The sequence below is a fragment of the Oreochromis niloticus genome, linkage group LG3, assembly GCF_001858045.2.
Source record: "Oreochromis niloticus isolate F11D_XX linkage group LG3, O_niloticus_UMD_NMBU, whole genome shotgun sequence".
NCBI lineage: Eukaryota > Metazoa > Chordata > Actinopteri > Cichliformes > Cichlidae > Oreochromis > Oreochromis niloticus.
The window spans coordinates 49,701,694-49,726,448 of record NC_031967.2 but is presented as its reverse complement, the minus strand read 5'-3'; the positions used below and the strand labels follow the sequence as shown (position 1 = coordinate 49,726,448).

Below are 24,755 nucleotides of genomic sequence, written 5' to 3'. Positions count from 1 at the left end.
CACACTTAGACAACTCAGAGATGCAACATCACCCTACCGCAGAATGAAGAAGATGATAATGAGATAGACATTTGGATATAACATACTCACAAAACCCACTAATTAATGATGTCCTGGCTAAAAATGTTTTACAAGTGGCCATAGACTGATACATTGTTAGTGAGTTGCTATGTGTATATATATATAGGAGAAAAGATCAAACAACAGGAGTACGGTGTACATTTTAGGACATCGTCAGGTCTCAGGAAAAAAGGTGTCAGGTATCAGTCTCACATGGAAAATTGTCAGGTCTCAGACTCACATGGAAAATTGTCAGGTATCAGACTCACATGGAAAATTGTCAGGTATCAGACTCACATGGAAAATTGTCAGGTCTCAGACTCACATGGAAAATTGTCAGGTATCAGACTCACATGGAAAATTGTCAGGTATCAGACTCACATGGTAAATTGTCAGGTCTCAGACTCACATGGAAAATTGTCAGGTATCAGACTCACATGGAAAATTGTCAGGTCTCAGACTCACATGGAAAATTGTCAGGTCTCAGACTCACATGGAAAATTGTCAGGTCTCACACTCACATGGAAAATTGTCAGGTCTCAGACTCACATGGTAAATTGTCAGGTATCAGACTCACATGGAAAATTGTCAGGTCTCAGACTCACATGGTAAATTGTCAGGTCTCAGACTCACATGGTAAATTGTCAGGTATCAGACTCACATGGAAAATTGTCAGGTCTCAGAAAATCTTCCTGCAGGTGGCGCTGTTGTCATGTCCCATCCAAATTGATTTCCAAATACGTCATCAACGTGTGACAGTGGGAGAGCGCAAGGTCATTGACCTCACCGGAGTTTTACCGCGGTCCAGGCTCCTAACGACACAAGGTAAGTTTAACTTTTTCTCCCTTTTGTTCATATTTTTGACACAGTTGTGTGATATTAAGTTGCGGTAATGTTGTGAAAGTTACCTATCAAAGAAGGAAATCTAGTTTTGTACGAAACCAAATCAGCACTATTCTTGTCTGGCCAATTCGTTCTAGCTAGCGACAGTGGTGGTGAAACGTGATTTAAATTTAAACTGTTTAGTAATTGTTTTGTATATGTTTCAGCAAATGGACAAGCTGAAAGCTTACGAGCAGCTGAAAAAAGACCTTGAAAATGGTAATCAAACGCTTTATTAAATGTTTTTGTAATGCTTGCAATTTCCTTTTTTAACTGCCAACAACCCTGACAATATCGTGCTTTAATGGTTTAACATTGTTTGGTATTCCTATTTACTTCTCTTAATTAATATGCATGTTAAAAGACGTATATAGTTATTACTTTGTGATATTGTCGGAGTGCCCTAGTTTAAAAAAAACTGACAAAAGATGGATTTCTTCATTGCAATTTAAAAGTTAGATACTCATGTAGGATTTGGCTCCTACAGTCTAGCTATAACTCCTTACTTTCTAAAATTTTATTTGAAGGCGAGATTACCCAAAAAGGCTTTGATAACAACGTAAAAAAGCTCCTGGCAGCAGAAAAATCAGGTAGGTTTTGATACTTTTGAACAACATGTAAAATAATCTCCTTTATATAACATGATATGCTTAGCAGGTTATGATTGACTAACCACTTTATTTATAGATGCAATACATTTTGAAAGCAGATCAGTGTGCAGTAGTCTGTGATTGTAGTAGAATTCTATAAAGCACATGTTTCACATCACTGCCCTATTTATATTGCAGATGACACTCCTTCAACAAGTGGCAATGAATTTCTCAGTAAGAAAACCCCAATTATTTTGCTTTAAGATCAGTTGTAATATAGAACTTTCTGCGGATCAGTTTGATTAACTTTCAACTTCATCCATTACAGGTGCAGCAGAGGCCTTTGGTAAAGCCAAGAAACTACTACAGCCTCAAGTAAAGAAAAGGCAATTTCCATTGAATGATAAACGTTTGGACCATGGCAAATCATTATTGAAGGTTAGTTAAAAAGTGAAGCTATGTGTATGACTATCAGCAATATATTAATAATTAACTGTCTAAAAAGGCATATTTTTTCATAAACTTTGCTTTTTCTCCTTGATGCTAGGTCAGAATGGCTCCCATGGAGTGGAAACCAAGAACTCCGAGAAGGTGTGGACGGTACCAGAAGTTAATAATGGACGAAGCTCCACCTCGAATCATCCTGCAAGGCCATGAAACCTATGATGATTTAATTACCATAGCCAAAGAACGCTTCTGGCCAGAGCGTACTGAGGGGAGTGAGTTCACTCTTTGTCATTCTGACGGGACCAGGTGGAGTAAGGAGGATTTCCACAAAGAATACAGAACTGTTTCTGATATTACACATCTGTGGAAAAGAACACTATACATCGGGCGAAGACAACTGGGTAATAAAGTGATCAATATTGCTATTAACTACTGTCTAGCACTCGATTTTGTATGGTATGAAATAATTTTACTTTTTGTACAGAGGTCGTGTGTTTGGATGATCAAAGTTCCATCTCAAGTGTGTGCCTGCCCAAACCAAATTGAATATTTTTGATTGTGTGATTGAACATGGTACACCAGGGGTGGACACCGAGGGCCGGTGTCCCTACAGGTTTTACATGTGTCCTTGAACCAACACAGCTGATTTAAATGGCTAAATTATCTCCTCAACATGTCCTGATGTTCTCCAGAGGCCTGGTAACGAACTAATCATGTGATTCAGGTGTGTTGACCCAAGGTGAGATCTAAAACCTGCAGGGACACCGGCCCTCGGGGCCTGGAATTGCCCACCCCTGTGGTACACGGACTATGGTGGGCATTCAGATATATTGCAATTAATGTGTTATTTTACAGATGAAGACCCTGTAACTAAAGTGGGTGGTGATGAAAGTTGCAGTTTAGGTGAATGCCTGGACATCTAACTAAATCATTAAAATTGACTTCTTATTTTGTTTGCATTACATTTCCAACCTTTACACACTTGTTTACTATGCTTGGTCATTGCACATTTGTAATATGCATCTTATTCTGCAGATGAACTTCCTGAAACCCTCATAGGACAAAATGTTGCAGAACAGGTAAAACCATGGCTTCTTTTTGAACAGACCAATTAATTTCTTATCATTGTCATAAATGTGGATATTTTCACAGTGCACCCTGCAAAAAATATATCTTGGCTGAATGTGTTCATAGGATTTCCATCCAGAAACATCCAGCTCAGGTGAATTTGAAACAGGGAGAGTCAGAAAGAAAAGCCAGTCCAAGCAAAGGAAGGAGGAAAATGTAGGGTCATCTCTAGGTCCAGGTGGAGCAGTGAGCCAAGACATGTTACCACATGCAGTTATTGAGGCAAAAGAAGCTATGGAGGGAGCTGAAGAGCTATCTGAAGGTGCTGGAAATAGTGAGCTTTTGATAGATTTTGCAGAGTCCTTCAACACAACTCCAAAGTCGCCATCATGTAAGCATTATTTCGCATTTAGGGCTAACATCATATCATCAGACAAAATTGTAAATAAAGGTTTTCATTCTTCACTATTTGGTACTCAAGTTCCTGGAGTAAACCTAGATATTACTAATCCAGCAGTTAATAGAAGAATGTTTAGCAGTAGCTGTATGTTAATGTATGTTACTTTGTGTTTTTTATCCCCAAGTGTATCTTCCACGTGTTCCATATGTGGAAGAGGCTTTAATTACATACAGCGAGGACAATCTACTGGGAGAAGGGACATTTGGCAAGGTATATAGAGGTTCTTTTCATGGTACTCCAGCAGCTGTTAAAAGGATCGTGTGTGGCCAACAAGGGATGGAGGACAGCGACATTCATCATGAGATAAATGTTTCACTGTAAGAACTTTGACACACTTATTTTTGTTTCATTTTCAAAATCGATTGTTCCTCAAGCTGTAATGCCTCTATTTTTTTTTTATTTTTTTTTTTTATTAGGAGACTGTCTCACCCCAACATCGTCAGACTAATGGCAGTTGCCCGCACTGAGTCCTGCTTTTTGTTGGCAGCTGAATACATTCATGGCGCAACCCTGCAGCAAGTGCTTCACACAGACAGCTGCTTGGTGAAGGTACCAATACTCATAATTTTATATTGAATACATTTTGTGAATAATCTTAATACCATCATATTAAAACAGAACTTCTTATTGCTGGCATTTCTTTAAATATGTACTTGAAACCATCTTTGCGTACAACATATAAAAAGACTGATTAATTTTTTTTCTCTCATGTTTTCAACCATTTAGAATTACAAAAATGATCTTTAATTGCCATATGCCAGAAAAGTATGAACTTAGTAAAATAATAATCTTAACTTTCTAATAATAAGCTTCTTTACTATTTTGGTAGAATTGCTTTTTTTACATGGATGAGTTCAGACATTTTAGGTTTTCTTCTACAATATTCTTACAATATTTTTCAGGGATTTTGGTCCAGTCCTCCAGACAGGACTGGTGTAACTGAGTCAGATTTGTTGGCCACCTTGCTCACACACACCATTCACCTCTGCTTACAGTTTCACAAGAGGACTGCAATCAGGGATTTTTGATGGACACTTCCAAACATTGACTTTGTTGGTCTTAGGTCCCATTATATATTGTCTTGATAGCTTGAAGGGGATGATGCCGGTTTCATATCACTGGACTTATCCATGGCAGTAGAGTACATCCATGCACAGAGAATCATTCACCAGGATATAAAGCCAGCAAATGTCATGGTAAGTGTTGCAAAAAGCAGTTTCACCACAGTTCGTGTATTCGTCAGGCTTCCAGAAAAAACACCGGGACTCAGAGTAGTCAATTAACAATATTTTATTAATACACACTTATTGATTATAGCTTATAGAAGGGAGATGTACAGAACCCCGGACTTCCTCTGCAGATCTCAACTCCTTTGTCCGTTACATGCAGTTTTGTATAAGTGACCCCCTTCTAACCCCTCTACGAGGTGCCATAAAACTAATCACCATGTTTACATGTTTGTGTGTGTGCGAGCACGTGAATGCCTACATGTGCGCGCTCCCACGTACCTACGTGAGTGTTCGTGAGTGACTATGTGCGCATACCTGTGTATACACACAGGTATGCGCACATACACTCACTCATGCACTCACTCATGCACGTGAGTGAGTGTGCATGTGGGTGTGGGTGCGTAAAGTAAAGCACTGCAGGTGTGTGTCTCAATGTAGTGACTTCCCGGATGTCATAAAAACCCATCTCCGTTCCAGACCACCGTTATCAAGTCACAAATGTTGAAACCCCCTCCTAAGTATACCCTGAGGAATTTCCACTTAACATCAACTCCTCTTTGTCTTAGTTTCACAGCTCAAATGGGGGAGGGCCTCATAAAATCTACTTCTAAGTTCATGACACAATCAGGCCTTTATTACATTGAGGGCAGTGTCAGTGTCTTTACAATAATTCTACATTCTAAGTTAACATATTTCTAAACTCTAAAAACTAAACATTCCTACATGTCTAAGCTCTAAAATAAGCTAAACATTTCTACATAAGCCATACTGAATTTTTCTTTATTGAACTTTATTCTCTTCAGTCTATTAAACACTACATTTCAACGAGGAACTGTTCTGGTATATTCATATAAAGGACTTTTTTTTAAGTAGGAAGCCTTACATTGTTTCTTTAATATGTTGGTTGTTGCACACCTACAAAATTCCCAACATGTTGTAATAAGTTTAGGCTTTACAAACTGAATTTTTCTATTGTTCTATTAGTCTGTACCACTTTCTTAAGTGGAATGGGGATAAAAAAAAGAACAGGACTATAAAACCGTGTTTGATCATTATCCAATCTGTTAATTTCAATGTTAGGTATAATAAACAATCTCAGAATAAATCTGCAGTGGTTGGGTGATCTGGGTGCTAAAAGCTTTGAGGGGTTTTTTTTTTCAATTATGAGCTGTGGTCTTTGGAATGACAGTTTTGATAACATTTGTGAGATTTAAGACAACCTGATAAGTTCTCGTGTGTATACCTTATAGGTTCACCACCCTTCTAAGAAGGCAGTCCTGACAGACTGGGGCATGGCAAACATAAGAGACACTGTGATGCTTCGTCAAGGGAGTAAGTTCACTGCCCAGGTTATTGGTCCAGCTGGTGGTACATATCTTTACATGGCTCCTGAATGCATACTGATGTTTGAAGAGGCCTCGTTCCAGACAGACATGTGGTCCCTCGGAGCCACATATCTGGAGATCCTGACGGGGTCCGCTCCGTGGACTGTTAAAAAACAAAGAGAACTGGCTGCACTAATGGCCACCAAAACCCCACCACATGCCCTATCACATCTCAGTGACAAACACAGTTTTCTTGGTGGTTTGGTGAGCTATGACCCAGACTCAAGGCCTTCCGCATCTGATGTTGTTAAGTTTCTCAAGTCAGGCCTTGATCTTACAAGCCGATATGGCTACAAGTGGTAATGTTGCTACAGTCTGCAGTTCAAAAGTCTTTCAATGTTAATTATGTTATACATTAGGGTTAACAAAAGTTGTGTTAAATGAAACACTGAATCATTATGAAAGATGGCACCTTGTCAATTGTTTTTCAACATTTTATTGTACATTTTGTTGGTCAGACAGTTTTCAAATTACCTGTTGATTGTAAACAAGGATAAATAAATGTTAACAAACAATGTTGTATGATTTTATTGGTCATTGGAAATGTTTACTGGTGCACCTTCCATCCTCTGTCTCTTCAGAAAGATGTATATGTCATTTGCCTCTGCAAACGTAGAAGGTGTAGGAACTGCATTTCTGTTCATGGCAGTTGTCAGCTCTTGGACTAGCATGAGGTATGCAGCAAGGCAACCATCAGGTGTGCAGGGAAATTGGCTGTTTTCTAAAATGTTCTGGCACATGTCTCTGAATTCCTGGTTTGCTACCAGTGAAGGCTCTTCCACCTCACAGATTAATTGCTTGGCGTAGTCTAAAAGGTCTGGGTCAACTATGTGCAGCACATTGCCATATCCTGCGAATGAAAGACAATATTGAAAAGATGTTCACTTTGGAATGTTAAAATAAATGAATAATCATAAAGCTGTTCTACAACCTGTATAATAAGCAGTCAGTTTTTACAGATGTTATTGCAGAAACTGAAAGATGTAAATATCACTCAAACATTTTGATTAATTTTTAGTTAAAGGTGCCAATATGAAGCCATATTTGTATTGACAGTAGAAATTCAGAAATCTCAGATTGTACCAGAAGTAAGCTTCTTAGGAAGACAAATAAAAGAAAGCACATTATAACAGTTTACGCTCATTACACTGGATTCCAGTATATTTTAGAAAATCATTTTAAAATTTTAGTAATGACTTTCAAAGCTCCGAATCGTGAAGCTCCTGCCTACATTTCTGATCTTATAGAACCCCACACTCCCTCTCCCAGCCTGTGATCATCTAATCAATGGCTGTTAGTAGTCCCACCAGAAGACCAGAGGCAATAGATCTTGCAGAACGGTGGCTCCCAGGTCATGAAATGCTCTGCCCTAAATCATTATGTTTCCTTGATTGTATTTATTCTGTATGTTCGATTGTGCTGTTATATGTCTGTTTTACATAATTGTGAAGCCACTTTGTGGTTTTTATCCTGTGAAGAGTGCTATATTAAAGTAAAAGTAAACTAATGAAAGTTAAAAGAAAAAAAGAAAAAAACCCCACAGACTTTCAAATGACATACCAGGAGGTGGTGAGGTAAACAGAAGGTCGGGTTTCCCAAATGGACCTGGTGCATTGCGTTGCTTGCGGATGTCATGGGTGTTCCAAACTGTTTGCTCCGTTTTTAAGTCTCTTTGAAGCAGTGGCAAGTGTGAGTACTGCAAGCAGTTGCTATGAAAAGGATAATTAAAAAGTTAATATGTTCATCTGCTTCTTTGAGGAAGAATATGTAAAGCTAATTTTTAATCAGTACTCAAAAACAAAGGCATTCCTAGACCACATACTTTCATACTGCTGCTTGATCATTTTCATGTCTAAAAATATTGACTTACATGTGCACAGGATTGTCCAGTTCAAGGATCCCAGACTCCATCATGGCCTAAGCATGTGGTTTGAAAAAGACATAAGTTGTGAAGGTGAGCATTTCATCAGTGAAAAGGTACAGATGTAAAAAAAAAAAAAATTCCAGCATAGTGTTTTCAGATAAACTAATCCATCGTATGTTTAGCGCAATTTTGATGGCTAGTCTTTGTTATTAGGTTTTACAGGTGAAAGATTTGCTTTACCTCAAATGTTGTCAGCCATTCTTAATCCATGTCCGCTTTAAAATACTGTTAAAACATTCAGCTCTCTAAACAACATAAACATGACATTATCAGTTTTGTTGTCAGGTTGTTACTTTAGAAATAGTCATTTACCAGCTTAAAGACATACCTGGTTGTGCACTGATGTCCCCATTCTGAAGCACCTCCATGCCTGATTCCCAAGATCTCGCATGTGAAATGCCATCTGCATTTGACCCACAACAAGGTTCTCCTTTCCTCTGTCCCCCGAATCATTTGAGGACAGCCTAAAGACACAAACTGAAGATAATTAGTGAATGATGAAAAAATAAATTTATAACCAAAATGTAATCTTTTTTAACCCCCCTTTTTTAAGTATATTGCATACCACCCTGTTCTTGAACAGCCTCAAAGAAGTATCTGGCCACAAAGTTTTGTTTGCGGTTGGATGTGCCCACCTTTAGCCATAGAACCTTCCTGGAAAATCTGAAAAGAGAGAAATTGAAAAGCAGCCACTCGTACATATGATTTAATCATGTTTTGGCAATATGTTTGGTTTTTGTTACATTCCCCAAGAGTATTCTGGTTTTCCATTGTATTCTGTCTAGGCGTTGTTTCTGGTTCCTCCGGCCATTTTGACTGCCATAGTTATGTAGGCTTACATGCCTTTGGAATTGAATGTGACCCTTGACTGTGTTCAGACTGATGCGAGGAGAGAGCTGCCTTTTGTTTTGTATTCTCCTGTTTATTGTGTTGGTTAGGTAGGTTATCGTAAATTGTACATTTTATTTTCTTTGGAGTTAAATTCTGTTTACTTTATATCAGGGATGTTTTATTTGTTGTGTTGTTCTTGGCCCTCCCTGAAATAACTGCCAGTCTGAAATGGACTAGCAGGAAATAAACCTTTTAAAAAATGCCATCTTGAATCCTCCTTCACTATTCATACTTTATCTTGGTCCCTTAGACCAGGCTTGGCCCATTCCAGACCTCGAGGGCCAATGTCCTGCATGTTTTAGATCACACCCTGGGTAAACACACTTGAATAAAATGATTAGTTCATTACCAGGCCTCTGGAGAACTACAAAACATGTTGTGAGGGTAATTTAGCCATTTGAATCAGCTGTGGATCAAGGACACATCTAAAACCTGCAGGACACCGGCACCTCGAGGCCTGGAGTTGCCCATCCCTGCCCTAGACTACTCAGGAGAGATAACACCTCAGTTTACCTCACATCCTTATCTTGAAGCAACTTTGTACTATATCTGAATATAATCAATTAAGTAGCGAATGCCATATTCAGACCTACCCATCAATCCCCAAATGTATCCACATTCCAAAGAACTTCAGTTTATCATTGCCTATATGAAACAACAAATAAAAATTACAATTTGTTTCGACAGAAGTAACATCAAAACATGACAGGAAGGTTAATTGAAAAGATAAAATAAATACCATCAATGTGCCAGGTGTCATTTGGACCACGGCTGATGTAATTCCGACGGGGAATTTTCTTCTTTCCAGGAGATCTCCTCTGAAGACCACTTGCATCCATATCCCTCATTATATTAGCAACATCGTCTCTACAGTAACAATAGATTTTACTCTGAGCTCAACAGTAAAACAAGAGAATACTTGATTATATTGAGTACACACTATGGAAACCAACCTGTAACAAGGCCGCACTCCTCTGACATCCCTTACCCGCTTTACCATTGCCCTGATTCCTTGTTCAGGAGACCACTGTTTCATCTCACTCTAAAAAACAAACAAACAATTAATTGAATGGGCTTTTTTAAATAACTACAGAAAATAACATTTATTGTTTCAACAATAGCTCCTAACACAGACTTCAGGAAAATATGTATTTTTTGCACTGATGTTTTAACACTTACCTCCACTGCTTTGTGGATTTCAGTAAAAGGTCGTTGGGGGCATCTTCGCTTCAACCCTAGAAGTTTTAAAACTCGTCTCAGATGCCTCTCACTGTTAAAAGACAACACAGACTTGCATTATATTAAAGGACAACTGCATGTTTTGTAATTTTAGAGAGTTGTCATGGAAACTGTTGAAATGCAGACTTACCTTATTTTATGCCCATATGAATTGAGTACACAGCTGATTTCCTTTTGTTTTAAGCCTTTGTTGAACAATGTTATTATCATCGTATCTTGAAAGGTTAAGTGTAACAAAAATAGTCTAATTGATCACCCACCTCTTACACTGAACATAAGTAATTAACCAGTAAATTACTAAATCTTTTTAGGTGGCAATTATACTAAAAGCAGCGTCTATTCAGTGCCCACAAATAAAATATGTGTAGCAAAAAATACACTTCTTTAATATGAAAGAGGTGAACAGTAGTTAATAAATAAGTTGTACTTTCGTCATTTATTTTTAATGCTCTTTAAAAAAAAAAAAAAAGTATTTTTGGTACAGTCATAAGAAACAGCCAGAGTCGGATACTCCTTTCATCATCGTCGGATGACATTGCAGAAAAGTCTAAAAACAACAACAGAAAAATACATATCAGGATCACAAAATATCTCAACAGTAGCAATATAGAAAAGAGAAAACAGCGAGAGAAAGGATGCAGGCTGCTCGTAAGCTTTCAGCTTGTCCATTTGCTGAAACATATACAAAACAATTACTAAACAGTTTAAATTTAAATCACGTTTCACCACCACTGTCGCTAGCTAGAACGAATTGGCCAGACAAGAATAGTGCTGATTTGGTTTCGTACAAAACTAGATTTCCTTCTTTGATAGGTAACTTTCACAACATTACCGCAACTTAATATCACACAACTGTGTCAAAAATATGAACAAAAGGGAGAAAAAGTTAAACTTACCTTGTGTCGTTAGGAGCCTGGACCGCGGTAAAACTCCGGTGAGGTCAATGACCTTGCGCTCTCCCACTGTCACACGTTGATGACGTATTTGGAAATCAATTTGGATGGGACATGACAACAGCGCCACCTGCAGGAAGATTTTCTGAGACCTGACAATTTTCCATGTGAGTCTGATACCTGACAATTTACCATGTGAGTCTGAGACCTGACAATTTTCCATGTGAGTCTGATACCTGACAATTTTCCATGTGAGTCTGATACCTGAGAATTTTCCATGTGAGTCTGAGACCTGACAATTTTCCATGTGAGTCTGATACCTGACAATTTACCATGTGAGTCTGAGACCTGACAATTTTCCATGTGAGTCTGATACCTGACAATTTTCCATGTGAGTCTGAGACCTGACAATTTTCCATGTGAGTCTGATACCTGACAATTTACCATGTGAGTCTGAGACCTGACAATTTTCCATGTGAGTCTGATACCTGACAATTTCCATGTGAGTCTGATACCTGACAATTTTCCATGTGAGTCTGATACCTGACAATTTTCCATGTGAGTCTGAGACCTGACAATTTTCCATGTGAGTCTGATACCTGACAATTTTCCATGTGAGTCTGATACCTGAGACCTGACAATTTTCCGTGTGAGACTGATACCTGACACCTTTTTTCCTGAGACCTGACGATGTCCTAAAATGTACACCGTAGTACAACAGGAGGGAATGTTGAAAGATTTTATTATGTTTATGTTTAGAAGTACATTTTGTTTAAGGTCTTCTATATGTGTTTGCTCTTGTTTACTAGAGAAGTTACGTTGTGCAAGCTTTGTGTGCATTCCAGAGCTCTCTGACTTTCACACACACATCCTGGGAGCATGAGAGAGGTTGTACCTTCTCTTACTGATTTATGGTATAGGAGGACACCTACTCTGTATCTGTTTTAGTCTAAGAGCCTTTTGTTTAGATGTACCGTTAGACTCCTGGCACCAGCTTTGGGGAGTCTTCATGGGATCATATCTCACTACACATACACACACACACACAAGGTATACGTTATATGTTAATGAAACTATGCATATTCATGTAACCACAATAAAAGAGCAGTGTTACGGGGGAACGGACGAGAGCAACTGAGGTCAAGCGAAGGAACGGCGCCTGTCCAGTTCTCTCCCGTGCACGTTCATTTGTAAAACCTGTCTGAGTGTCACTTATTCCAATCTGAGTTGCATTACAGGAAAACTCCTGACACATCCATTAATACATATCCCAGTTTGTCATAAATCTATGTGCCACAAAAAGTTAGAGACGTCTGGTCTGGCGAACCTGGGAACCTACTGGGTCCAGTAAAGAGATGAGGACCTTGACGTCTTCCTTTCTGATAGCAATGCCGTGTTGTTTGCACTTTGTAAACATCGACCGATAACCGTGATCCTTCCCAGGCCCTTGCAGTTGGTTGACAATAAAATCTATCCCGGCGTCCAGGTCGTACTTACGTCTGTAAAGCAACTTGGCTCTCAATATCCGGTTTAAATGTCTCTCCGTAAGAACGGTTCCTTCCATTACCAGACATTTCAAAATGCATTTGTAGCTCCTTTCCAGCCTAAAATAAAACTCAATGATACTGTCTCTGTCTATGGTGTTTAGGTTTAGCCTACTCTTATGCTTGTGTCTCTACGCAGCTGTCCAGGAATTGTATCAATATGATGTGCGCACGTTATACCTATTTCGTGCCCTCGAAATAGTATTTTGTGGCCACAATTTATTTATTTTTTGGACCATGTCATCAGAGGGGCTCCGTACAAAACTGCTTGATGAAACACAACAAAGAATCGAAGGTGTTACCCTTCAAGCACTGCAGAAATCCACTGTGGAAAACACTTAATGCACTGAAGCCCCACTGCATAATGCAAAGAACCCAAATGATCCTGATAACTCCTGGTGGCACACACCAAGTCCCCTGTTTAGGCCCCAGTGGGTTTGACCTGATGAACACCCTCTAGAAACATGTCTTCTCATTAACAAGACACAGCACTCTAGTAGACTTTGATATCTTAGAGAAGCCACAAAAAAAGACACAATTATGCTTTAGCTGGCAACTCAAGGTTTGGCCTCTGTTCTCTGTTTTCTTCCTGTGGACTGATGCATCACCTTTGTTTACTTTAACATCCATTTAAGCAGGAAGGTAGGCCAGTTGAGTGAGTATATACCAGTATTTATTGGCCAACTTGAGATTTTGTTAAGCAACAGTTTCAGTGTAATGCAAATTAAGAGAGTGAGCCCATACAATCATTCTCTCACTGCTATTGATTATGTTGCTGCCAATTCCTGTGCAATATTTTGGCAGATGTGCAACTTCCATCCCTATCCTCAGTGACCATAGCCCTTCCAGCCTTATTTATTATTTATTATATGTACACATGCCCTTGTTCCTGTAACTGAAAAATTATATGGTGTTCTTAAATTGTTCTTCCTTTTTTGTATATTGTTTTGTTTACTTTTGCACCTCTGTGGTGCTACCTAATTTTGCTGTGTAATTAATTGTTCAATAACAATTAAAAAGTTCAAAGTTGTAATTCTGATCATTCTGATGAATAACAGTAAATCCTAAGTTTTGCCAGATTTGCAGAGTAACTTTACCAACAGCTACATATGTATGTACAAACTTGCTCAGTCAGACACCCACAGACGGTGGAGTTTTAAGAAGAAGTCTGCAGTTGTGGCATTTTCCTGTTGCACTAAACAATTTGTTCATGCTTCTCATCACCTGCAGCAATGTCAGCAGTAAACACTAGGTGGAAGCATAGCAGAAGCCTTGTCACTATGTGATGCCCTGTGGTCATCAACTGAACTGGAATTTTTATTTGTTAATTACCGACTCAAACACATATTTTGAGTTAAAGCCACTTTGTTTATGAATGGATAATACAATTGTTCTAGCACAAACTGGATTTATTTTATTATAGGTGCAAATCCAGAACAAAGCAGAGTTGCACTCCTGTTAATAAAACATTTATAATCAAACATTAAGTTTGAAGTAACTACAACATTCTTAAATACAACTTTTTATTTTATGCTCACTGAAATAATTCACAGACTCTGACTTGTTCACCTTTTGTTTTAAGCATGTGCACACAAATGTTTCTATCCCATCATGCCTTGTAGGAATGTTTGTTTTTAGTATAAGCAGTCTTAAAAAAGTCCCCTGAGGGTTTTGCTTTAGTGGAGCCAGGTACATTGTCAGTACATCAAGGTAGTACGTATCTTCAGAGACAGCTCAAACTTGATATCGTGAAACTCAGCTATGCCTTTATGCTGGTATGCAGGGCCTCAATAGGGGATGTATGGTGAGGCTCTTGATATACCTCTCTATCTCTCCTTGTAGCTGGCACTTATATACTTTTTAACCTTGGAAAACAGAACTCATGTCTAAATAATAATTATAATATCCACATTTGAAGGTTGAATTAATTATTTTCAAACAGTGATTATTTTCTTAACTTATTTTCAACAAACTAAGGCACATATTACATACTGTCTTTCAGGTTCACATAGTTGTGTGATATTTGGCTTAAAGTTTCATAAAACAGTTTATTCTGTCCCCTGCATGCGTGGTTCTGGTACACAAAGTGACAGATAGCTAAACATATGCAGTAGGCACTGAAAGTGTTGAATGATGAGTCAGACGTGAAATAAAGTTGAGGGCTGTTTACTTGTTTGTCTTCACCAATGTATATCTTGCAGTGCTTTCCCAGAACTTGTGAAACTACAAAAAAGGAATATACTCAATGAAAATAAAGAATTATGCATTTGCTATACATGGCAAACAGATGTAGGCATGTATATACAAATCTCTCCAAATATGCATCAAAACAATAAAATATGCATCATTTAGTACTCATAAAGATGAAACAGAATTGTCTTTCAATCAGTCATCAAGGGTCATTTTAGTCTAAGGAGCTTGGAAGAAAAAAGAAAAATTAAAGGAAAAAGGCATCTGGACTTCTTTAACCTCCTAGGACCTGGTGTCCACATATGGGGACATCAGATTTTGGGTTATTTAGACCAAAATACAGAATTTTGCTCTGCAAGGGTCTGATATCCACTTCTGAGGACATTATACTGCTACTGTTCTATCAAAATTTTAAATAAGTATCCTAATACGTGGCTCTTTTTCTTAAAAACAAAAATAAGGTAAAAAAAATATCTGGTAATTCTTCTTTTTTACAGTGATCGGGCCCCAATGTGACCAAATATCAAAGAGAAATTAAAAATGCATGCCGTGGAAGAGTTTGGGTCTTAGGTGGTTAAAGAAGTCCAGATGCTTTTTTTCCTTTAACTTTTCATTAAAATTAAAGGACTTTATTACAATTCAAATGTTAGATTCTCATGTAGGATCTGGCTGCTACAGTCAATTGTATTACTCATTACCTTTTTTAATTTTAATTTGAGGGTGAGATTACTCCAAAATGCTTTGATAATAACATTAAAAAAAACTCTTAACAGTGGAAAAATCAGGTAGGTTTTGATAGGTGGAGTAGTGAGCCAAGGCATGTTACCACATGCAGTTGTATAGGCAAAAGAAGCTACAGAGGTAGGCAAAAATTAGAGAGGTGATAGAGTGGGGATAGCCCATTCCGTTACTCCCCAACACTGTTTATTTGTAGCTGTCATGGTCCCTGTGCCTCCCCGGCCAGCCCAGTGTGGCTGCAAGTGTTTGTTGTTTCGCTCTCTCTCTGCTCTCCTCGCCTTGTGTTCTCTCTCTCTCTCTCCTACCTGTCTGCCTGGGCAGAGCTCAGATTGGACTCCCGCCCTTGGCCCACGCACCTGCAGCTGATCACGGGTGATTTGCAGTTGATCTCTGGCTCTTCTTAAGGCAGGGGCTCTGAGCTACTCGTTGCTGGAATATTGAGTAACTCTCGTTAGTATTGCCTGGCTTCTTTGCGATTCTGTTGTTCATTGCTCGTCTGTGTATATAGGTTTACCTGGATCAGCCCCTTTGTGACCCCTGGACCCCATGAGTGAGAGTGAGCTGCTTGTGTGGAGACTGTTTGGACGAGGAGCGGAGCGAGTGCGAAGAAGTGTGTTTCCCCAGCCTGTTGATCCCCGGGACCCTGGTGTCCCCGCCCCCTTCATGTGTATATAGCACACCAGTGTGGTTAAAAGAGTTGTTGAACCGTGCTTTCTCAGTCTGTGCCTGAGTCCGTTCCACTGCCGTGACAGTAGCATACTGGCACACACATGGTAGAAGTAGAAAAGCTGTTTTTTACAATAAAAAAACACAAATTTCAGAAAAGTCAATTTTTCAAGAGTTAATTACAGTCGCTTACATTTTCTGCTATGACTTAAATATGCTTGATAAATTATTACTTTCTTACAATCCATATTGCAATCCATCATGAAACGTCATGAAGCGTTATAACTTTAAAAGAAGACTTGAAGTCATGAAGTAGGGCTGCCACGATTACGTCGACTATCAAAATCGTCGACGACTAATTTCATAGTCGACGCGTCGTTTGAAGCTTTGTAAGATCCCAAAAGACGCAGGAATAAGTAGTAGGATTTAAGAGTGTAATAACGGACTGAAACAGAAGTTGGCAGCACTGCATGTACAAGGATGCCTGATAATCAGACATCTGATTATCAGAAGTGTGAGATGCCTGAGAATATACTCCGGTGTCCTGTTATATTTTAGATAGCAAGGAGCAGACGGCTGAGTTTATTAAACTTCACCGAAACAATCTGCAGATTTCATTAAAATTTAATAAAATATCATCTTGTCTTTATTTTTAGTTAGCACATACCTTAAACACTTAAAGCTGTAAGCTAATGATAGTTACATAAGAGCACATGCATGCGGGTGCAATAAGCTGTATGTTTTACGTCCACAGGATGCATGATCTGATTAGTTGACTAATCGCAAAAATAATCGGTGACTAGTCGACTCTCAAAATAATCGTTTGTGGCAGCCCTATCACGAAGTCATGTTTAATTGTCTGGTTTGTGGATTGAAGTGATAAAGTGAAGGCTCAATTTTATCCATATATTGATTATTTGGTTATCAATTATAAGCTTACTATAAATAATTATGAAGCCAAGCATAAAGAGATGAGCATCACCTCTCGGCATCTTAATCATATCCTCTTCTTACTTCTGAAGACACAGTCTGACCTAAAAAAAACCTGACTCATCTCCTTTGACTTTACTGAATAGTTTAAACCCTTTAAAGCCAGTTTTGCGTAACTATTTTTAAATCCCTGTAGAACTGGAACCATGTAAGGTAGCGCAATAATTTTCTTTGCATATAAAACCGGAGGAGTTGTACTTACATCTTATGCCAGGAGCAAGTCCTAGGTCATGGTTTCCTTCCACATATAGCTTTGCAAAAATTGCATAAAAAGCGCTTGCAGGAACAAAAACATAATATTCCAGAAACACGCTTTGCCGATCCGATCAGCTGTTCATAACCCTTGCTACATTTAAATAGACATCAGTGCGAACTATCACATGTCCACCATTACCTGCCGTCATTTTCGCGGAAAATGTAGTTTTTTACTTGTAGGCCTTATAAGCCTATACAGTGGAACCCCATTTAACGAAAAATTCAGGTTACGAAGGCACTTAACGGCAATATTTCTGCCCGTGTTACTGCAAAATGCCCCCGTAACAAAATCCGCTGGCTCTGATTGGTTGAGCCCAGAATGACTTCAATGCCCACAATGCCTTCTGAATCATGTAAATTATTTTTTGCAACTTTTGTATTTAAAAGTTTTGAGGGATAAACCTCTTAAACTTCTCTAAGTAGAAATATATGTTAAAAATGTTACGACCCGGCTCTGCTAGGGGACAGGGGATGTAACATGGATGTAAAATGAGCCCAGAGACAGGAGGGTTAGATAAAAAGAAAAACATAAGGTTTATTAACACAACTGAAAACCGTTAGTGAAACAACTCACTAATATATACAACTAATATATTCACATAACACTAATAACACCAGTAGAACACCAGTAGAACACTAATCATCTAAACATCTCACACACATCTCATACTCAACACAAAGGTTGCAAATAGCAGCAAGGCCAAGGCAAAGGCAGGAGGGACAGTCTTCATAATCTATTCAAATCAACAAGTCCCTTACAAATGAAGACTCCTCATTTTACGTTTCCGAGGATAGTAGGCGGGGCCAGGTACGTACGTTCTTTTAGAGCAGAGCTACAGATTAAAAATGCCCAAGGCGAAGCGATCAAAAGTCTGGCTGTACCTTCTCAGCAAAAGATGCAAACTCAGCAGCCTGCAACAAGTGCTTTAAGCTGATACTGTGATACTGTCAAAGGAGGTAACACCTCAAATCTGATGAAACACCTGGCGACGCATAGCGTTTTTTTTTAAAAGCTGAGAAATGCGCCGTGTTTGATAGCTTGCTGCCAGACCTCACACCGTGCACATCTACTGCGGGTGTGGTGCCTGTTATCGGACCCGGAGTTAGCAACATCCCCCAAAACCCGAAGAGGAGAGTCCTGGCCCCTAGCCCTGTCAGCGTAGCAGAAATGATGACGGATGATGATGGCAGCAGCAGCCGTTCTTCTCTGCGTGAGTAGCTTCATGTTGTTCGTGTGTAATTTACGTTGAGTAGGCTAACCACGTTATTACATTAATGCATGTAAGGTGAACTAGCAAACACCGTCGTATGCGGCTGTCTTCTTGTTTGATGGCAGATACTCCCTTCACCCTGGCCAAAAAGGCTAAAATGACCAAAGAAAAAGTGGAAAACAGTTAAACATGAGAGGTTTTTGGACAAAGTTTGTGTTCTCCATTCTTTAAGCACCGGTTTGAGCACCGTTTAACCCTTTAAGACCTACCATAAAACCAAGTCCGCCAGAGCTTATATTATATTTTTACATGCTGTAGTGGCATTTTTGGGAGTATTTCAAGTTGCTATACATGAATACAACCATTATAGCCCAAATTTTAATAATATGTATGCATTAAGTGCACAGTCATTACATAAATTGCAAAAAAGTGCAATAAACTACAAAAAAATTGAAAATCTTTTTTTTTTTTTAACATATATTTCTAGTTAGAGAAATTTAAGGGGCTTATCCCTCAAAACTGTAAATACAAAAAAGTTGCACAAAATAGTTTCCCACCACAGGAAATTTATTTTAAGTGTCTTGTTAGTTTTATTTTTGAAATACACCAATTTTTATATACTGCAGGAAAAACGAAAATAAATATTATAATGCAAATTTGCAAAAAAGCAGCATATGCATAAAAAAAAACTATTTCCAGCAGTGCAATATGAGTCCTAAGCATCCCAGAAACAACACAGAAAGTCATAAAGTCAAACATAACTTTTAAAAACACCAGTATAGGCTCATGAGGCCCTCATGGTAAAAAACTACATTTCCGCAAAATGACGCCACTTCCGGTTTCGGGCAGGTCATCGCGGACATGTGACAGTTCGCTCTGATGGACATAGGAAGTGTTACAAACAGCTGATCGGATCGGCAAAGCGTGTTTCTGGAATATTATGTTTTTGTTGCTGCAAGTGCTTTTTATGCAGTTTTTGCAAAGCTATATGTGGAAGGAAACCGTGACCTAGGACAAGCTGATGGCATAAGATGTAAGTATAACTCCTCCGGTTTCATATGCCAAAAAAATTATTGCGCTAGCTTAGGTGGTTGCAGTGCTACCGGGATTTAAAAATAGTTACGCAAAACGGAGCGTGTCCGCTCTGACCGGCTTTAAAAGGTTAAGCACCGGCACCGTTTCAAAAGTACCGGTTTGGCACCGGTATCGGATAAAACCTGAACGATACCCATCCCTACTCCCAGGTAAATGCAGGCAGCCGCATCATTGGTCCGTTGTGTTCAAGGCTCCTGCAGCAGCCAATGGTGTATGTGGTCTGGCACACTCTGATCTGCATGAAGCTGGGCAGGCTTAGGGTGTCGGGGGATTCCCCAGGAGCATCTTCCTTGGGGGCCTCAACCCGGGGTAGCGGTCATAGCCAATTAGGAGCTCTGTTGGCTCTTAGGTGATGGTTTCCTCGTGGCTGCGTGCAGTGGGGCTAGGGGAGGGTCTGTGCTGACGGACGTGGGTTACTGACCTGGTAGCCTGGCTGCCCCTGGGTGGGTCCAGAACGGGCGTGAGGTTCTGGGGTGCTTCTGGGTTTGGGTCCTGGTTGGTGTGTTGCCGGGGTTGTGGGCGGGTGGGTGCATGGGGGCCCAGCCCTGGCGCAGGGTGCCGCCAGTGCATTGAGCCACCTGGGGGGCTCTTCAACTGGTGGGGGAGGTTGTCACATCTTGCAGGAGCTTTCCTCTCTTCAGGAACTCTCTCTGCAGGAGGGGGAGATACAGGAGAGGTGGAGGAAGATCTCAGCCTGGGCGTCTATTGTCTTGTGTAGTCTGGAAGATGACTGGATGATGGGGTGGGTGCAGTTTTCTCTGTGGTGGGGTCGGGTGGACTGTCCCGGGTTCTGTGGGGCCGGGCAGCGCTGCTGCACTGGGCCCCGGTCCGGATGGGCCTGGGCCCCCTTTCCCTGGCGGGTTGCAGAGTATGGGGTGCCTACTGGGGTCAGCGGGGGAGCTGGCCCCAGGGAGGGGTCACTTGCCCCTCCCTTCCTTCCCTCCCCATCTCCAGCTGCCTCCCTCTTCCCGCTCCACCACAATCACCCACACATGCAGGGCCTTGGGGTAGGGGTGTGTCACCAGGGTGCAGAGGAGGCATCCCCCTCTCTGTCCCCTTCTGGCTGCCTGTGCCTCAATTTTATCTCACAACTTAGGCATTCACATTACTCACACTCTCATTACACATACATATTGGATCTTGGGGGTGGGCACGCTACACGGAATCCAAATTACCATCAGGGTGTACACCTCACCCCTGGCGTCGTTGCCCACCTCTCAATTTTAAATACACGTAGACATTGAGGGCTAGCAGGAGGGGCTATGCGCTTACCTGCTGCTCTCTGGCAGGTAGCTCCATGCCCTCCTGGGTTTTAAATGCACCTTAGAACACACATGCATCAACACTACATATGAGCGGGTGGAGGGAGGTTTGGAGTCTTCACACACCCCCGTTCTCTGCGGCCTGCTGGAGCGGGGGGGCTAGGAGGAGGAGTTGGCCGTCCGACTGGGGTCTGGAATGTGGGGCCTCCCTGCTGCTGCGGAGTCGGGGCGGTCTGCATCTCCCCACCGCAGGGAAAAGGGTAACACCACCTGGGTCTGGGTGCAGTTTCCCCCTCCAGGGGCAAGGGTACCTAGACCCGGTTCTTAGAGTAGGCTTGGAGAGTGTGATTGTGTGTACAGCGTCTCTTTATGTCTGTCTCTACCTTGGTTGAGTGTGGAGTAATTGCTTATGAGAGCATGAGGGTGGGAATGGATGTTTGTATCTGTGTGTGCCTGTATGTCTGTGTCTATATGTCAGGTTGGGTGTCAGACGCCACCTCTCTGGGGACATATCAGGCCCTCCAAGGTATGGAGGCCTATCTCCCCCCACCACTTCCCTGCCGGTGGCGGACGCCCTCAGACATCGGCGTGTTGGTGGTTCTTTGTGTCCGGGGATGGGCGCCCAGGCACACACCGGCTCACTCCTTGGTGGCTGCTTATCGGGGCCTGGAGCCTGGGGCTCGCTCCGGCCACTTCGGGGATGGGGTGCCCTCGGCCTCTCGGCCTGGGGCTCGGTCACTCAGGCACAGCTGGCTGCCGGCGGAGCTCACGGGCACGTCACTGCAACCCCCTTGGCTTCTGCTCCGCGGCTGCTGAGTGACCCCTCATCTGGGACTCTCCTCAGCTCTTTCTGGGATAGTGGCGCGGCTGCCCCTCTGTTGGTCTTCCTTGGTCTCTTGTGTTCTGGGGGCCTCTGGATGTCTGGAGCCTTGATCTCCTCCATACGTGCTTCATGCCCTGGTGGATGGGGCTGTGCCCCCCCCACACCCTCTAGCAGATCATTAAATGAAGGAACCTTTTAAAAACAAGCGCGCTCATGCTCACAGGTGTACACACGGGTGCTCACACACACAAACTACACCCTTTTTGGCTCCTACATCAAAGCACACTGTGCGCTGTCGATCTCACGTGCTGCACAATAATGTTTAATATTTAGTATTTACTGTTATATTCCCATATATCATTGTGATGTTGTTTATTCTATTACTCTCGTTTTCTTCTGCTTGTTTTCTTTTTTCTTTCTCAACAGGTGATCCAGGTGATCGATATATGTATTTTTTTGTCTGCTTATTCTGTTGGTTTTTGTTTTTTGCCCTTTTTCCCCGTCCCTCTTCCCCGCTGTTTTTCTTTCCCTCTTTCTTTCTCCCCTTTCTTTCCCCCAGTCAAGTCTGTCCCGTATTCAGCAAATGAAAATAAAATAAACAATAAAAGGTGAATCAAATGGACCATTACGGCAAGGCTGGGATGGTCCATTTGGTAAAGTAAATCCGTTGGGCATCTTTCTTCGCCTTTAGACAATAATTCTGATGGCAAAAGAGCCAAACGGGACAGGCAAAAAAAAAAGAAAAAAGAAGCTGGGCAGGCATAGGTCCCTGGCCAGCCAATCACCTGTGAGTCCTGGAATGCTTTGATTTCCATTGGGAAGGCGGGGCCACATGAGGCCAGGGGCCGTAACAAAGAACCGAAAAAACGATTTTCAATTTTTCTGTAGTTTATTGCACTTTTTTGCAATTTATGTAGTTGCTATGGACTTAATGCATACATATTATTAAAATTTGCGCTATGACAGTTGTATTGGTGTATAGCAACTTGACAACAGCATGTTGCGTTATAACAATTACTCTTAATTTAATTGACCAATCTGGCTTGCGCAGTAAGGTCAGACTGAGGAACCAGACAGTGAAGTGGGAGGTAAAACTAGCGTTGTGCTCCCTCTTTCTCGTAAAAATGTGACAAAATATTAAGAGTAGATATACAGACACATTTTAGATTTTATATCAGGGAAAATAAGTTGTCTGGAGAAACTCTCACCCATAAATAAAACTACAAACATTTATACTTTATATTTCAGTCAACTGAATCAATTTTAGTGTCCTAAAGTCCTTTAAGATTTAACATTTAGTTGACTAAAACAAAAAAAAAATTATTGACTAAATTAATCAACATTATGTTTTAGTCAACAAGTTTTCATCAAACGTCTGTTATCATCTCCTTATATTAAGTCAACTAAAACAAGACTAAAATTCAGAGAATTTGAATGCCTAAATTAATGCCAAAAACATTACCATAACAGGGGCATGTCCTAGGGTATATGATCTACTAAAGTGCTGTGTTTCGGATTTCTGTGATCTTGTAGATTTGAAGTACATGGTTTTTATTTTTAAACAAATGTTGGCCTTCCTGACCTGTTTGTGCAGAAGAGGGAGACTGGAAGGAGGCAGTAGATTTTTCAGCACCTGTTTATGAAAAAGACAAAATAAACAAGAAAAAAAGTTAATTACTGATGGTCTCACTTATAACGGTGTACAGAGAGTTGAGCGCACGCAGCAGAGAATGTTGTGAGCGCAAGCAACACATTGCGAGCAAGCGCTTGCTCGCAATGAAAAAACTGAGCGAGAGGGGCTGCTATTGTGTGTGTATATGGATTTCTTTATTGTGGGACAATAAAGAAATTGAATTGAATTGAATTGAATTGAATAAGCTCAAACACTGAAATACATTTTTTGCACGCAGCAATGAATTTTGTTCACTCAAATTCAGCTTTTGTACGCTCAAAATAAATTTCTCCTCAAAATGCAACACTTGCACCTGCAATTTTTTTTTACGTGCGCTCAGAATAGTGGCACTGAAATAATGCCATAAACCTCCGCCTTCCCCACTCCTGCTTTATAGTTGAAAATAGAGCAACAGAACCGCTGAGTCTTTGATTTTATTTATTTTCTGCTGTGTTTTACTTGCATCTATTTGAAAGAGTGAGTGTAAACACAAAAAAAATTATTTTATTTTATGTGCTGGAATGTGCAGAAAATAGGTTTAAATGTTAAACAAATTTCTTCCAGTCAGAGAATGTTGCATATAATTAAGTTTTTGCTTCATGCATAAAGTTTAAAGTTTTAAAAAGAGACTTTTCCATTTGATTACATTTTGTATGATGGATTATGCAGAAAAAGTAGAATTGGGCTGAAAGATCTATCGCTTTATCACCTATTCAGGTTGTAAATCGTGTTTTTAAAAAGTAACTAAGTAACTAAGTAATTAATTACTTTTGAAAATAAGTAATCAGTAAAGTAACTGGATTACTTTTGGGGGGAAGTAATCAGCATTGCAACTTGATGCATTCTCAATCATCCAGGTAAGAAAATAACAAGCGTTTGTTCCTGTTTATCTGGCTGTAGCATTTTCAGTGGAAGAAGCATTTAACGGGTTGGGGAAACCTGCAGTCAGCTGAGACTGAAGACAGCAATACAAAAACCAACTATTCACATTTCAACTTTTAACTATTTAAATGTTCAGCTTTTTCCTTTTAAACAAATTGAAAGTGAAACAATACAAAACACTGCAAACCACAACACAATTAAATCTAAATTAAAATATGAAAACAAAAAGAAGATGCATATTCTCTGTCATATAGGCCTGCATGAATAAACTTTCTGAATCCTTTATCATCCGCAACTGAAAATAGTTGTGGATGATTACTATACCTTTCTAATGTGACATTGTTGTCCCTGGCTCTTTC

At 40.3% G+C, this 24,755-nt stretch overlaps 2 protein-coding genes across 3 annotated transcripts; one reads left to right on the top strand and one right to left on the bottom strand.

The window, feature by feature from the left end:
- The first annotated feature begins 680 nt into the window (after positions 1-680).
- On the top strand, positions 681-6,636 carry LOC109198418 (MAP kinase kinase kinase wis4). Its single transcript, XM_019353855.2, has 12 exons — positions 681-885; positions 1,110-1,161; positions 1,470-1,532; positions 1,731-1,766; positions 1,861-1,970; positions 2,080-2,380; positions 3,015-3,058; positions 3,174-3,438; positions 3,632-3,824; positions 3,924-4,056; positions 4,596-4,703; positions 5,987-6,636. Exons 2-12 carry the CDS (start codon positions 1,113-1,115, stop codon positions 6,422-6,424), a joined length of 1,740 nt encoding a protein of 579 aa, XP_019209400.1. The 5' UTR covers positions 681-885; positions 1,110-1,112; the 3' UTR covers positions 6,425-6,636.
- Positions 6,542-11,329, bottom strand: LOC109198417 (uncharacterized). 2 transcript variants are annotated; one of them, XM_025905590.1, is made up of 13 exons: positions 11,072-11,329; positions 10,687-10,722; positions 10,306-10,390; positions 10,116-10,206; positions 9,890-9,978; positions 9,676-9,803; positions 9,530-9,581; positions 8,611-8,708; positions 8,374-8,509; positions 8,226-8,290; positions 7,992-8,038; positions 7,682-7,830; positions 6,542-6,971 (listed from the first exon to the last, which is right to left on the bottom strand). In XM_025905590.1, exons 1-10 carry the CDS (start codon positions 11,289-11,291, stop codon positions 8,263-8,265), a joined length of 963 nt encoding a protein of 320 aa, XP_025761375.1. In that variant the 5' UTR covers positions 11,292-11,329; the 3' UTR covers positions 6,542-6,971; positions 7,682-7,830; positions 7,992-8,038; positions 8,226-8,262. The 2 variants fall into 2 exon arrangements, with proteins under 2 accessions (XP_025761375.1, XP_019209399.2); XM_019353854.2 differs by lacking the exon at positions 8,226-8,290.
- Positions 11,330-24,755: the final 13,426 nt, after the last annotated feature.